Raw genomic sequence first — 14292 nt, 5'->3', positions numbered from 1 at the left:
ATATATCTAAACAAAACAAATAAATTGTTACCATAGTTTCAAGCATTCAACTGGCTTTTCACACAGATATCAAGAAAATAAAAATGTGAGGCTGAAATTTGCACAGGTGATCCACTATTATTTCTTCAAGAATTTATGTTTCATTTTCAGGATATCAACCTAATGACGTAAATGGGAGCTCTATACACATTTTCTACAGACAACTTTCCAAAGGTTGGCACTCAATTGCACATGCAAACTGGGTGCATGTAATGCCTGACAGGTTACTGCATGTGCACAGAGAAAGCAAATAAACAGATTCCCAGGCATGTGACCGCAATTGATTTAACACATACACGATGACATGTTTTACATCAACATTCACACACTTGTGTTAGAATATGCAGATTAGGTGCACACACCTTAGAAATATACAGTGAAATACCTAGTCTTTAGCTTTTACTTGTCAATAAGAATTACTTGAAAATTAATAAGGAAAACCAGCAAGGTTTTTAAAAAGAAAGACTTAGCAACACAGTACAGGATCAGCTTTTGTCTATCAGTGAGCCAGATGCGAGAAACACACGGTGGTTCTGTGAGGTACAATAAAGCACTGAACACAAAACAGCAGGAAAAGTAATTTGCAAGCTTGTATACATACCTAAAACATCTGGAAAAGGAGAGCATTAATGAAGCAAAGAATGGAAAAAGCCAAGACAATCAGGTTTCGTACAAAGCATACAGCATGAGGAAAGGTTATAACAAGTGTAACATACACAGAAAAAGGTTTGGGTTCTTTTGACAAAGAAATGCAGCAAAAGCACAAAGCTGGTTCAGCAGTTTCTGCAAATGGCATGTATCCATATAAAAATTTAACTAAGCCAACGGGGCTGATTTTCAGGTGAATGAGATTTAACCATGTACTGTACCTTCTTGGAGAAAAAATTCTGTTCACAATGACAGATTTCTTCCAGGTTTTTAAAGAAATTAATAATTTGCCCTTTCCTTAAATTTAGTTCTAGCATTTCACATTTTAAACATGTAACAGTATTGACAAGCAAGCATTTCTCTGTATATACAAAACAATTTTTCACATAGGAGAGGAATAAGACTGTAATGTCCTCCTAAATTTTTCCAAGTCAAACACTAATTTTTAAAAATTCTTTAGAACATTATCTTGTACTAGATATGCAGTGGTAGCATTGGTTTCCAATGATTCAAATCCCAAGTCTATTTTTAACTGATTCCATTACAAAAGCAAACTGTCAGTCGATAGGTGTATGTAGCATTAAGCTGATTGAGACTACCCTATAATCCTGTATATCCAGTTCCTTGTGGCTATTCCTACTCTTGGTTATCACATTGTTTGTCTCTGCCTCTTTGAAATTAATTCTGGGTTATCTACTAAATCAGTTCCAAATAATGGTGCTCACTTCACTGTTCTCTGTGCTATGAACAATTATGAACAATATACACAGTATTGCAGATCTACACTGGGTGATAAGGTAAGAGTTCTCAGAAACAGGTTTATTTATCTCTCAGAAAAAAATTATTTGGTATTAATATATCAAGCACATTGCCTTTGTACTATATTAATTGACAGAATGCTTATTAAAATAATACCTAAACCCCAACAATATACTTTCCAAAGTCTAAGAAATAGCCTTCTCTGCTGCAGTTAAATGGCTGCTCACAAATGTGAGCATAACTGAGGGATAAATCAGTGGTCTGGCTGTCTAGCTGCATGAGGTACCACTTCACAAAGGTGGGTGAGTAAAGGAATAGTTTCCCATTGAATCTGAAAGGAGGGAGGGATTTGGATTAACAGAAAGCAGTTCTGGGGAGCTATATTTGCTGTAATAAAAAGCCATTTTTAAATTACACCAGATGTAGGAATAAACACATGGGTTTTCATCCATGTGCCACTGACTGTTTAAGGAGGAGCCAGGCAGAGAGCAACTCATCTCCCCACATCCCACAGCTATGCAGCCAGGAGACCTGAGCAAACCAAAACAAACTCTGTTTTTCCCTAACAAGATCAAATTTTTATTGTGATAAACACCAGTTTTAAATACCTGCGATAGAACTATGTCATCACAGACAGTCTGGACAAAAAAAAACCCAAAACAGTGCAAGTATAGTGTTTGCTGAAATACTCTTTTTATTTTTTTTTCCAGTGATTTGGAGAAAAGGCCCTATTATTTTTAGTTTATAGAAGGGAAAATATAGGTAGAGAAAAAATTAATTTCCCAGGACCCCTGCCAGACCTGCAGAAGATACTAGAAAAGGACTAATGGCATCTGAGTCCCGACTCAATGATTGAAACATGAGTGAAACTCTACTTCAGTAGAGAATATTACTGGCTGCAAAGCTAATACTAATAAAGTAGGAAATGCCAAAATAGCTCTCTTAAATCAAACCTTTTGTGATCGGTATTGTAAGGCAGCACATGCAGGAACCTACAATAAAGTTGTTCCTATAAAGCTGCTGTCTCATTCAGTATGCAACTCCATACACTGCCAACTGAAAAGAAGCCATTGAGCCATTTAATTTCTCTTCATTGTCAAATATGTATTTCAGATCTCATTTAGAACACATGGTTCTAATCCTTCTCTGAAAACAGAATGAATAAATTATTTGTGGAACTTACTATGGTGGTACTTCACTGATGCAATAAAACTATTTTTCACTTTGAAACATCTCGATTAGGTGAGAAGCTGGAATTATTCGTATTTTCCAGATAGAAAATTGAATTACAAAGAATAATCCCAAGTTATGAATAATTTGGGGGGATTCAATTTCAGAAATGTAGTGTCTGATTCTTCAGAGTAATTACCACAGTGAAAATTACATTCAGACTAGAGAAATATGGAAGCCATCCAACAGGAAATCCTGATTTCTGGGGTTTCTTTCTTCCAAAATGGAACATAACCTTGAAGGTCCTTTTAGAAGTCAGAACTAAGACTCAGGACATTCCTGATGCTGCTCTGTACAATCAGTGCAGGATATCAGTACTGATTTGAGAGAAGGGAAAAATTCTTTGAGCTAGGCTTAGAATGAAAAGAATACCTCCCCAGTTAAATGTTTGCAAAGAGAAGAGCCTAAAATAAGAGGATTTCTGGGAAATGAGGAGTCACAAGGCTGGCATTTCACAAGGTACCCAACAGGAGCTCCAGCTGTCCATAGGACTGCCTGGTTTCCATCTGCCTTTTCCAAGTCCGTTACCATGCAACATGCTGATTTTAATGGCATATACTATTGTTTAACAGGTTCAAAGCTTGAATCTCTGTTTCAGCTACAATACTTAGTATTTCTACAAAACATGCTTGAAGCATGCAGGAAACATGAGGGAAAAAATAGCCATCTTTATAAAGCCTGTAAATAACTAGTCCAATATTATACAGCATTTCCATATCAGAAGCAGCAAAGCCACTATTGCACTGGGCTCTTCAGTTAATTCAGTAAAAAGGAAGTCTCCCTTTCCACCCTTCAGCACTGCACCTCATCTCTGACTTGGCAAGCCAAGACAGCCAGCGACAGGATGGGCGGCAGCATGGAGGGACCCAGCAGGAAGGGAAAGAGAGGGATGCTCCTTCCTTCTGTTTCTCCGTCCTCTGCTGACACCCACTCTGGCTCAAGGCACTGGCAGTCACCCTGGCACATGGCACACTCTGCACTGCCTTGGTGAACTTTAAAGGCTGTCAGTGAAGGCACTAAGCCTTTAGTGGTGTCAAGGGGCTACTTTTTTGTCCTGTATCAGTGTGCAGGCCGCTGGGATTCAGAAGAGAGGCCCATGGCACACTGTGCTGCAGTGCTGTAGCTTGCAGGCCATCAGATATAGCAGATCCCCCTCCCACTGTGGTCATCCCATTTTTCGGCAGTGAATTAACATCTGTTGAACCACAGAGATAAACCAGTGCTCAGTATGCTTAAGACTGAAATTCAGATCCCTTTCCAAAACAGGAACATAAGCTGAAAATGTCCTATTGTGCTTTTAGAGAGTTTCATTTGCCTTCCTGAAGTTTCTGGCCCCATACACTCTATTAGTTAATATGGGAAAATAAGGGAAATACCAATACACTGAAAAATTTCAATTCCCCATATTAGTTTGCATGTTTTTTTCAAGAAAACTAAGGCAGAGGACTGGTGGAAAAGTAGTCTGCAAACACTTAACCAAAGACTGAATCACAGCATACATAAATCTTAAGCTACTAAGAAGCTACACAGTTAGCCTTCTATTACTTCCTAACCTTTATTTTCACAACTTAGATTTGTAAACCTAATAATATTCTTTTAATAGGATTTTTTGCTGTCTTACAGCAAATTCATCGCACAAACTGAAAGAAAAGAATCCACTATAAGGTGTGAAATTGCCACTCACCTCTTCCATTTCAGCCAACTAAATGCTCACAGAAGAGGTATATTGTCATCTTCCTTGTGAACCACTGCTAGGAGAGGCCACCTACCAGCAGACTACAAAGATATTTTCTGAGTCTGACTCTTATTTCTACCTTGAGGTACATTGCAGGTAAACAAGGAAACAGGCTGTAACACTCCTTGTACTTTTTAAATTTTGCCTTGTGCAAGGGTTTTCCCACTGTCTTACAAAAGCAGTTACACTTTCTGACTCCAGCTTACTTTATTGTATCTCAGTTTTCCTCCCAACACACTGCTGCCACATCATTTCTCTGCCTGACTTCCTTCCTGGCTGGTTTTTGTCCTCCCATGGTTTACTGCATATCTTAAGCACAGACACTGAAGGTACTGTATCAATGGATTCAACTGTCCCAACTCCTTCTCCATAACCTTTTCCAGAATGGATTTTCACTACTTGCCTTCCTCCCTTAGCCTGGTCAGCCACCTGTTCCTCCAGGTAAACATCTTCAAAGAAAACAACCTTTTTATTCCATACTCCATGCTGCACAGCAAAGTAGGGATTGCAACCTGAAAGATGAGCATCTTTCCACTTTCGGTCTGCTTGGCTGACCTGATTCAATCTGCTGGAGCAGGTTCAGCTCAGCGTCATTGCTGGACCTTGCCCAAGAAAGGCTGAGTCTTTAACCAATTCCGATGCAAAGCTTGGCATGTGTTAATGGCAGCTTCTAACAATTTGGTAAAGTTTTCTCATAATTTTCATAAAAAATGCCCACAAACATGTCACTGAAACGTCATTCAATTCACTAGCAAATTTCAAAACCCTGCTAGTTTACTAGAACTACAGAAGCATTACAGCTCCTGAAAGAGAAGGTTTTGAGAATATTTTAGCATAGGTAAAATTAATTTTTGCCCTAACTTCATGGTTAAAATGACTTAGTTGCTCTATTTAATATTTCCAAAGATATGCCAGAATTATTTTATAAATCAGTTAATCTTTAGAACAATTATAAGCAACTGAAGACCTGATATGTAGCAGGAAATCTTAAGTAATAATAACAGGACTGTTACAAAAACTGGAGAGACATATCTATCTATTCACATATTTACATATATACATAATCCCTGTCATCTTTTGAGTCTCTCCATCTGAGGTTCTGTGAGAATTTCTATCCAAAAAAGTACCTTGACACAAAGAAAAGTAGTTGATGCTCCCAAGGGTAAAGTTCTACATGAGATAAAGGTGTACAAGATTGGGCAGAATTTAATTTTTATAGATTTTTTTTTCCTGCATACATTTTTGTGATAGCTGTTTTACATATGTGAGAATCTTCTAGCATGAGGACTAGATGATACGCTTTTTACTGCTGCATATCTTTGTGCAGTACTGCAAAACTGCACACACTTTGATGATCAGGTTGGGAACTTAATCATCATGATTCTCTTTGTCCCATGACTGGGTGAGCTCCATCCTTATAACCTATTTTCAGTTCTATTCAATACAAGTGACACTTAATCTTTTCAACAGATTATTAAACAGACTTTGGTTACAAGACTGAAATTCACATAAAAGAATATTCTCGTGTGTAAAGATATTAATTATGCTGTTACAGTATTGCAGTGTAGTATTACACTATTTTCATATAGCATTTTGCTATTTGAAAACACTTAAAATAAGACACACTTGGAAGTTATCAGAGTACTTGTAAGCAAAAATTCAGACTCCACATATGTGAGAGCAAAGGTTTTAAGAAGCAAATTTTCAAGACAGGGGAGTCAAACTTTTTAAGGCAGAGAAGTTTTTTCTAAGAAGGACAACTATATTAGGCAAGTGTTAAATATTCAGTCACGGCAGAGGTGGAGTCAAATTTTTTTGTAACAAAACTGATAAAGAATCCACTTAATAGGATGAATGAAATTCCTTTCTTGTTCCACAAAATTTACAAGTTTTCAAGATACAATGCTGTGTTTGGGGGAAACCAAGCTCTCTCAAAGGGTACTAAGAGGAACCTGCAGCAACGTAAAGGCAGAAACATGACTGGAGCATTCACCTGTGATCTAGTAAGTTGCTCCTTTTTTTCTGTATTTGACTGGGGACTTGAGCAGGACTTTCTAGGGGACTTTTGTCCCACATCTCAGATGAGTGCCCTAACACAGGAGGCATGTAGACTCCTGGCAGGATTCATCTTAGAATCTTAGATTTGTAGAACAGTTTGGGTTTTAAGGGACCTTAAAGACAGATCATCTAGTTCCAACCTCGCTGCATGGGCAGGGAACCTTCCACTATACCTTCTAGCTATCTACATAGGGAATGCACTAGTGGCAGCAGCAGAGTCCTGGATATAAAACACCTTGCACTACAGGAAAGGCTAAAGTCAGCCAGGAATTAGGACTCTGAAGTGTCCACCTTTTTCTTTGCTCTAAGGACACTTTGTGATGACAAGCTCCAGTGCAGATACCTGTACTGCAGATGGTGACATTTAGTTACAACTTTCAAGCTAAGCTTGTTTTTCTTTCTGGCTAATAAATGTTTAATTATTTATACAACTGGACAAGCTTCAGTACAAAATGATTCATGTAAGGTGACAGATGTGTACGCTATGAACCTAGCTTCACAGTTTTTTAAAAAACATTTTAAAAACATTTTTAAAAACATTTTTGCATCTTCTTTTTTTGCACCAACCTCAGGATTAGTTTAACTGATACAAAATTCATAAAATGTATACTTCAATAACGTTTTTCAGGCATCATATCGGTAGCTGTCATTACTAATAATCTTATCAAAGATGATGCACAATAACAATAACATCCATATAATTCCAAGTATTTGAAAACTGCCACTTCTATTCAGCTGGAAGAACATGTCTTCAGATTTTATATGGATGTTTACTTCTGCCCACTGAGGCAAACAGCAAAACACAGAAACTGAGCATAAGCAGGATAAACCAAAATCAGCACTTTATACATGGTAGTGATTTTAAAATGATTTCTAGTGCCAGGATTTCTGGATTATGGGAATTGTGATTTTCTCACAGCAGAGAGAAGGCTATTTTTAGCTTACACATACAAATTGAGAGTCGGATACTTTACAGGCAATTTGCAGATAGCATCATTAAAAGTACTTACCTAAGCTTGATCGCGTGTTGGATCGCTCTATTATCGCATGCTTACTGGGATTGTTTAATACTGAGCGTTTGGCAAGCGAGATGTCTGCTGTGACTCGTGTAATTGATATACTGCAACAATACAGACAGTCAAATAGTACAGAATGTTACTTATCTTTCCGGGATGTGGGGAGAATTCTCATTTAACACTAGAAGATGGCTAAGACCCTAGGAAAATTAGTTCTTCTCAGCAACACAGTATGCTTCCCACACTGTGAACGGAGAAAAATCTTTATCCAACTAATACTGCTACAAGAACTATTGATAAGACATCATCCTTCTGTACAGTCCTGAAAGGCAGTATGACCACTGCCTGCAAAGCTACACGTGCCTGGGGAGAGGGAAAGCAGGAGAAGGTCAGAGATGTGCTGCAGAAGGTGGGACTGCCCTGGGGTCTCTGGGCCTGATGAGGGTCTGACTGTACCAGTATGCCCAGTATGAAAAGGCTGGTTTCTCCTTTCCCCAGTTTCTTGAATGGTACTGAATGACAACCTGGCTTATTTTAGCCATGTGTATAAGATATACAGGGATATGTAGAATTAAATGGTAAAGGTAAGGCTTAGCAGGGAAACTAATACAGCAATATAACTTATTTATTTATTTAAATTTTATTGTTCAGTTTACTAGCATTAGTTTTTTAACAGAGTGCAAGAGTTACCTATGATTTTCCGGAAAGATCCAGCAATATGCTGGCCACCTAAAAATGGGAAAACTGGCAGGCTCAGTTTTGTGTTTATGAAGAAAGATGGGCAAAAAAGAAATCGTTTCTTTCAGTTGTTTGGGTCTTGTTTGCGACGTAAACTTCTGTATATTCTTCATCCTAAGAAACCAGTTACTTTGGTTTGTTTTGCTTTACAGGGTCAAAATAAAACCCTTAAGTTCCTTTTCAAACCCTCTAGTCTAACGAGGTTCAGAGGTCACATTTTTCCAGTGCTGAGGGTTAAATCAGACTGAGGATTTTACTTGCAATTGAAAAGGAGGAAATGGATTTGCTAAGAACAGGGAGGGCTCCTCTCTAGCAAACATTGTCAGATGCTCTTTGTTCATCTGAAATGTAATCCAACAGGTCATTTCCCAATGAGCTCAACATGTGTATACACTTATCTAAAAACCTAAAACATGTAACAAAGCCAGAAGTTAATATGGAAAAACAGAACTATTTGGAAAATACTTATTAGTAATATAATTTTGGAAATTTAGACATGATTTAACTTAAGCTAAAAGCATAACCAAAGATTGTGATTTCTGGCACAGCTCCTCACAGATAATGCCATTTGTCTTAAAATTAAATCAAACTCATATTGAGGTAGTCATCAGTTATCTTTATTTGTTAATGGATGAATAGTAGAAACTTCTACGCCTTTTGGGTTTTTTTTTCTTTTGATTTGGATTTTTTTCCTGCCAGTCTTCCTTCCTACAAGCAATAGAAAATTTTTGCCTTTTTAAAATGCAATTTGGTATATTGAACAAAGCCAGATTTATAGTCTATTTGTCTATCTTTGAAAAATGCTATTTTTCATTTTAACATCTTTCTAAGGTCATTTTAATGTCTTTTGAGACACGTCTCACCAGGCTGACCAAGTCTGCTCTCAAAAAAAAAAGGTATGTATGCTCATATTGTGAAACAATTGCAATGAGAGCAGGGACAGCAGTGTGGCAGCTGAAAGCAGTAGCATGAATCTGTAAACCTCCTGTACAAATTTGTTCAGGACCTTGAGTACCAATTCAGATTACTAGTGAATTTCGAGATGATTCAAATCTGCTATTGTATTCAGAGTATTTCTGGATTCACCCTGCCACAATGAGATATACAAATGAAAATCGGACATTCTCTGAAATACTTAAAGGCATAAAAACATAATAAATTTTTTCTGCTTGCAACAACCACTGTTTTGTTAACTTCCAGTCCTGAAGGTATGCATTTAAGGTTTGACAACCCTGAATAATATAAAGAGGGACTTATAAGTGGTTAGGTATTGACATCATTATTCTGACAGAGGAAATCCTGAACCTACTGACAAAAAATCTCAAGCTCCCTCTTCAAAGTTTTGACTGGACAGACAGAATAGTGTTACTGATCTGTCCACTTCCAAACTAAATAGAACAATCCTTGAAGTTACAGATATTATAACACTTTCCCATTCTCTCATTTTTCCCCCCACAATGTCAACCCATTAGTACATATTAGTCTGTAGCTTGATCCAGTCGCAAAAAAACACGTGGAGAATGCACCTAATGTCTTTGGTCCATGGGTCCATAATGTTTGAGCTACAGATCATGCTACTGCTTTTAGAGGCAGATTATCATTTGACATCTGTACTACAGTAATGTCTGAGGGCTCGAATACAAATCTGAGTGGACCTTGCCTAGTCTGCTGCCACAACGCTTGGATCAGAACCCAGCGAGTGCAGCTCGTCTGCTACCAAGGGTGACCATATTTCAGCAAGGTAGGGGACTGCCTCACCCCTGCACCCCATCGCTTCTCAAACTTTCCACTACAGAGCCCAGAAGAACGGGTAGACCAAGATCCTATTTGAGGGATCAAATTTGGATTTGACAATCCCACATATTAGATAGCCAGAATCTCATAACACTCTTTCCAAGCTGGATGCCAAGTAAAGAATTGGAGCTGAAGAGGAATGGTGGCTCTGGTCATTTTGCTCAGAAACTGGGAAGCACTGATGAGATATCACTTGAAAAATACTTAAAAATAACTTTTTGATTTGTAGATAAATATCTAGCAATTTGGAGTGTGAATGTCAGAGTCATCAAGAGACATCCTTTTTTCCACTCAAATATATGCCCCGAACACTTCCCACTGCAACACAACCTCTGCATGTTCTGCCAAGGAAACTTCCAATCCAAGCTACAGTCCACTTATCAAGGAATCATCTGTCATTCCTGTTTTTCTACAGTGCCATCATTTCTTAAAATCCTGGTAGTACCTAAATAGAACCTAAACTGAAGTATATTTGCATTGCCAAATACTTACCGCCCTTCGAATCTATGTTTTAAAAAATCAAATAATGCTTTTTGCATCATATCTGTTACCTACAAGCAAACAAACAAAAAATTAATAATCACATAGGAAATTCCTAATACTTGATGCTAATACTATTATATAATAAAGCTGACAGTAAATCATATCTCAACAACAGAATCAGAATGCAATTTATTCTTCATCTCAATTCTGACATGAAGAAAAATACAAATGAGCAACTATTTATGAGTAGTAAAAACTGTCTAGACATTTGTCTCTGATATAAATTATCAAATACAAATGAGACACAGTATTTTGGCATTTCTCAACAATCAATTACCTCATATCCCTTCAGAGAAGGCCCCACTAAAACTACTGGTCGCATAGAAGGCACTACATCATAGGGAGGGATGTGCTCTGTCTGCAAAACAGATAAAGTTTTCAGTGTCACGGCACCTAGAAAGTTTATACACTGCTTACAATACTAGGAACTACGAATTTCCAGCAATGTCACCAACACAGCAATCCCTTTTAATTAACTTTTCCCAAAAAACTGTATCATAAGATAAGGACATAGGAGGTTCAGGCATTTGTTTTGAAAAAGCTTTTTTTGGACTTTAGGTTTTCCTACTGTTTTCACATTTGCTCTGGATAATTACAAAACTCTTATTCTAGGACACGCATATGTTCCTTTGCACAATTCCTAACTGGTAAATTGAAAAGGTTATTTCCAACAGCTAATGATTTGAAATGATTGACTCTAGAGATGTGACATCTGTTTCCCACAAAAATTTTATGTAGGAAAATGATGAAAGAGAAAAATAAAAAAAATGGGATGGGAAAGCATAACACATCTCTTTTTTTAAGGTTCAGATCTGCCCACTGCTTGACAAAACATTGTGACATCACTGCAAATTCCCATGGCAGCACTCATAATCTGACATCCACATTAGCATCCACAATTTGATTGCAAATGAAACCAAAATAATGACTGATCAAGTTAGTACTTCTAGAAAATTATCATAAACAGAGCTTGGGATAGCAGTTCTTCCACTTCGGGAAGCTCCTGTCACTACCCAAGAATGGATTCTGTTAGTACAATATTTATCAAAGTACTTACTGATGTATCATGCACAATTTCTAAATAGTATTTTAAAATACAAAGATAAAAAGATTGCCTCCTTCCAAAGATTGCAAAAGTCTTATATTGTTATCGTAATACAATAGAAACAAATGAAACTGTTGGTTTGGGGTTTTTTCTTTGTTAACAAATGGTTATTTCAATATATATCATCAAGAATGGGTCTTATCAGAAGAGTTTTTTATTCATAAGGGAAGCTTTGGTTTATCTTTGGGAAAACATGATTGAAATCCAAATCCAGGAATGTGTGGGTGATATGGAAAAAGGAATGCTGGATCTATTTTTCTAATGCTTACATAGTACAAATACATCAGTCAAGATAACAGAATACAGACATTGTTCATTGTTCTAGTACTTAGTGTATCCCAAGGTGTTTTACAATAACAATAAAATAAGTATATACATTCCAAAACACAAACCCACAAAGACGGACATTAATACAGTGACAGCACACAATGCTACACAAGCAGCAGTCTAAAGCAGTCTAAAACATAGAAAATATTTTTGTGAATGTTCTTTAACGTAATTTATTTTATTTTTTGTTACCTGTAGTTTCACCAGATAATTAGTAACATAAGAATGAATACCAGTGCCCAAGGCATCATAAGCATGTGAAATGAATTTATTTTACACAGCACAGAAACTGACTCAACACATTTCAAAGCAAAACCCTGCAATTAAGGTGTGCCAGTATCAAAATGCAATCCTCTACTGTTCTTGCTAACATTATTAATAATCTGATAAGTGTTTAAGAGACAGATTCAAAGAAAAATTCTTTGCAGGTGTGCAAGTGCTTACAGCATGAGTGTCCTGATGCAACAGATCTTTGTAATTATGTGGCTAACTCAACTGAAGGCATTCATGATAAAAGTTAACCAGCTATTTGACACTTTGGGCAGACACAGAAATTACCTTATTTGATGGAATATGAATTATTCTTAAAATCTGTTCTGTCAAAATGGGCATTTTTTTCTCTAATCTTTAATTTTTTCTCTAATATTGAAATAATGAAGCTCTCAGCAGAAAACTGAGTAAGAGTTATCTAATGGAAGCATTAAGTTCTTTAACATTGGAGAATCTAATATGGCACTGAGCTATACAGCTTTCATTGAAGTTCAAATATGAACTCATATTGAAAACTAGAAGTTTTGACAATACAGCTTTTGCTCAGTAGTTTGACTGTGTAGATTAATATGGAAGTGCCCATCCAGTATTCACTGTAAGTGTCAGTATCACAAACCTCACTATATCCAGTAATGATTCTGATGTGGAAGAAAAGAGGCACCACAGAGTGGAAGAAAGAGATGTGGCTAAACACCATCCAGGTCTAAAATGGTTCATCTAGAAGATGTACCTTCAAAAGATGCTTATGCAGACAGCATCTTGTCAATAATACATGTCAACATGTATTTTTCTTCCTTATCATTTTTATGTGGTTATAAATATGATTAAGTAAGAAATTACTCAGAAGCAAGAATTGTTGTTGATCTCCACAGTGGGCATAACAGACCCTACTGAAGCCAATAGTGATGACTTTGAAAAGGAGAAGGATTCAATACTATTTAAAAGAGTTCAAGGAGAAAAGAGCAACAGAAACAAAGTTCTATTTACTAAACATGAAAGCATCCGCAGCAGGGACAACAATGTCACTTGTCACTATTTATAAGCACTATAACAGTCTGTTATTACCTACAGATTTAAGTGAATGGTTAAAAACAAATGAATAAGAGCAATTAAGTCTAAAGATTCTAAACAAACAAACAAAAAAAGGAGAAATGTGGTATTTCAATGCATAGTTTGGCTGCTACCAAATGTCTTGCCAACTTATTTCAGCAAAGATCCTAGAAATGTATTGCAGCTGGTTGTAACCACTTGCATAATTATTGTTATCTGGGTTATCTATGGAGAGACATTGGCTCTTCTGGAAATGACCAGTTCCATTTCCAATAGCTGAGATACTAAAAAGGTCTGATTGATGATTGACAAGAACATTTGGCTGACAATTTATACATAACAACAGGAAAAACTTGAAGTAAACTGTCAAAACAAATCTGAGGTTTTCCACTGGTCTTGTGCACCTGCAGATTTTGCACTTAGTGAACTGGAAGTTTAAATACAGACTAAAATAAAAATACAACAATTTTGACTATTTGTTTTCTAAGTACAAACTGAGTATCTGATAGACTTCAATAATGATTTCAATAGACTGAGAAATAAAAAAAAGATATAATTGAGAAAGATACAGAAAGAATAAGCAGGCAACAGAGAGGTGAATTATATGGATTTTCTAGAAATAATTTTCTCAGACTTTCAGAAGGCCTTTTAAATGTGTCCTATTATTCCATCAAAAAGGATAAGTACTATAGCAGAGTTTCACAGACACACTGAACTTCTGCCTCTTTTCTTGTACCGAATATGCTAACAGCTTAGTACTTCTCTTCCTCCTTAATTCTAGAATAGCTGCATTGTTAATCTGGAGTAACAATGCTAATGATGCCAGTGGCAGGATAAACACAGGCAATGTCAATATAAACTTACCGATTTCTGCTTCTGCTTAGCTACAGCAGCATGGAAAAGAAACAAAGAACAACAAAGCATGCATGTTATTGGCTTGTCAAAGGACGCAGACAGTTAACAGGACTAGAAATGTGACG

At 36.7% G+C, this 14292-nt stretch overlaps 1 protein-coding gene across 12 annotated transcripts in view; it reads right to left on the bottom strand.

Moving 5' to 3' along the window:
- The window catches only part of CACNB2 (calcium voltage-gated channel auxiliary subunit beta 2), a 252581-nt gene that overhangs the window by 19091 nt on the left and 219198 nt on the right, over positions 1-14292 (bottom strand). For 5 of the 12 annotated variants that reach the window (XM_027893879.1, XM_027893880.1, XM_027893889.1 and 2 more), the window contains 4 exons: positions 10838-10918; positions 10510-10568; positions 7480-7589; positions 641-649 (listed from right to left, as the gene is read on the bottom strand). In XM_027893879.1, coding sequence (XP_027749680.1) covers positions 641-649; positions 7480-7589; positions 10510-10568; positions 10838-10918 — 259 coding nt within the window. Of the gene's footprint in view, positions 1-640; positions 650-7479; positions 7590-10509; positions 10569-10837; positions 10919-14176; positions 14197-14292 lie in introns of all 12 variants that reach the window. The other 7 variants (XM_027893881.1, XM_027893882.1, XM_027893887.1 and 4 more) reach the window with 3 other exon arrangements.

The sequence above is a fragment of the Empidonax traillii genome, unplaced genomic scaffold, assembly GCF_003031625.1.
Source record: "Empidonax traillii isolate 1590-97213 ecotype Southwest subspecies unplaced genomic scaffold, ASM303162v1 scaffold409:size521033, whole genome shotgun sequence".
NCBI classification, from domain to species: domain Eukaryota; kingdom Metazoa; phylum Chordata; class Aves; order Passeriformes; family Tyrannidae; genus Empidonax; species Empidonax traillii.
The sequence above is the reverse complement of the archived record's forward strand: the minus strand, read 5'-3'. Positions and strand labels throughout refer to the sequence as shown.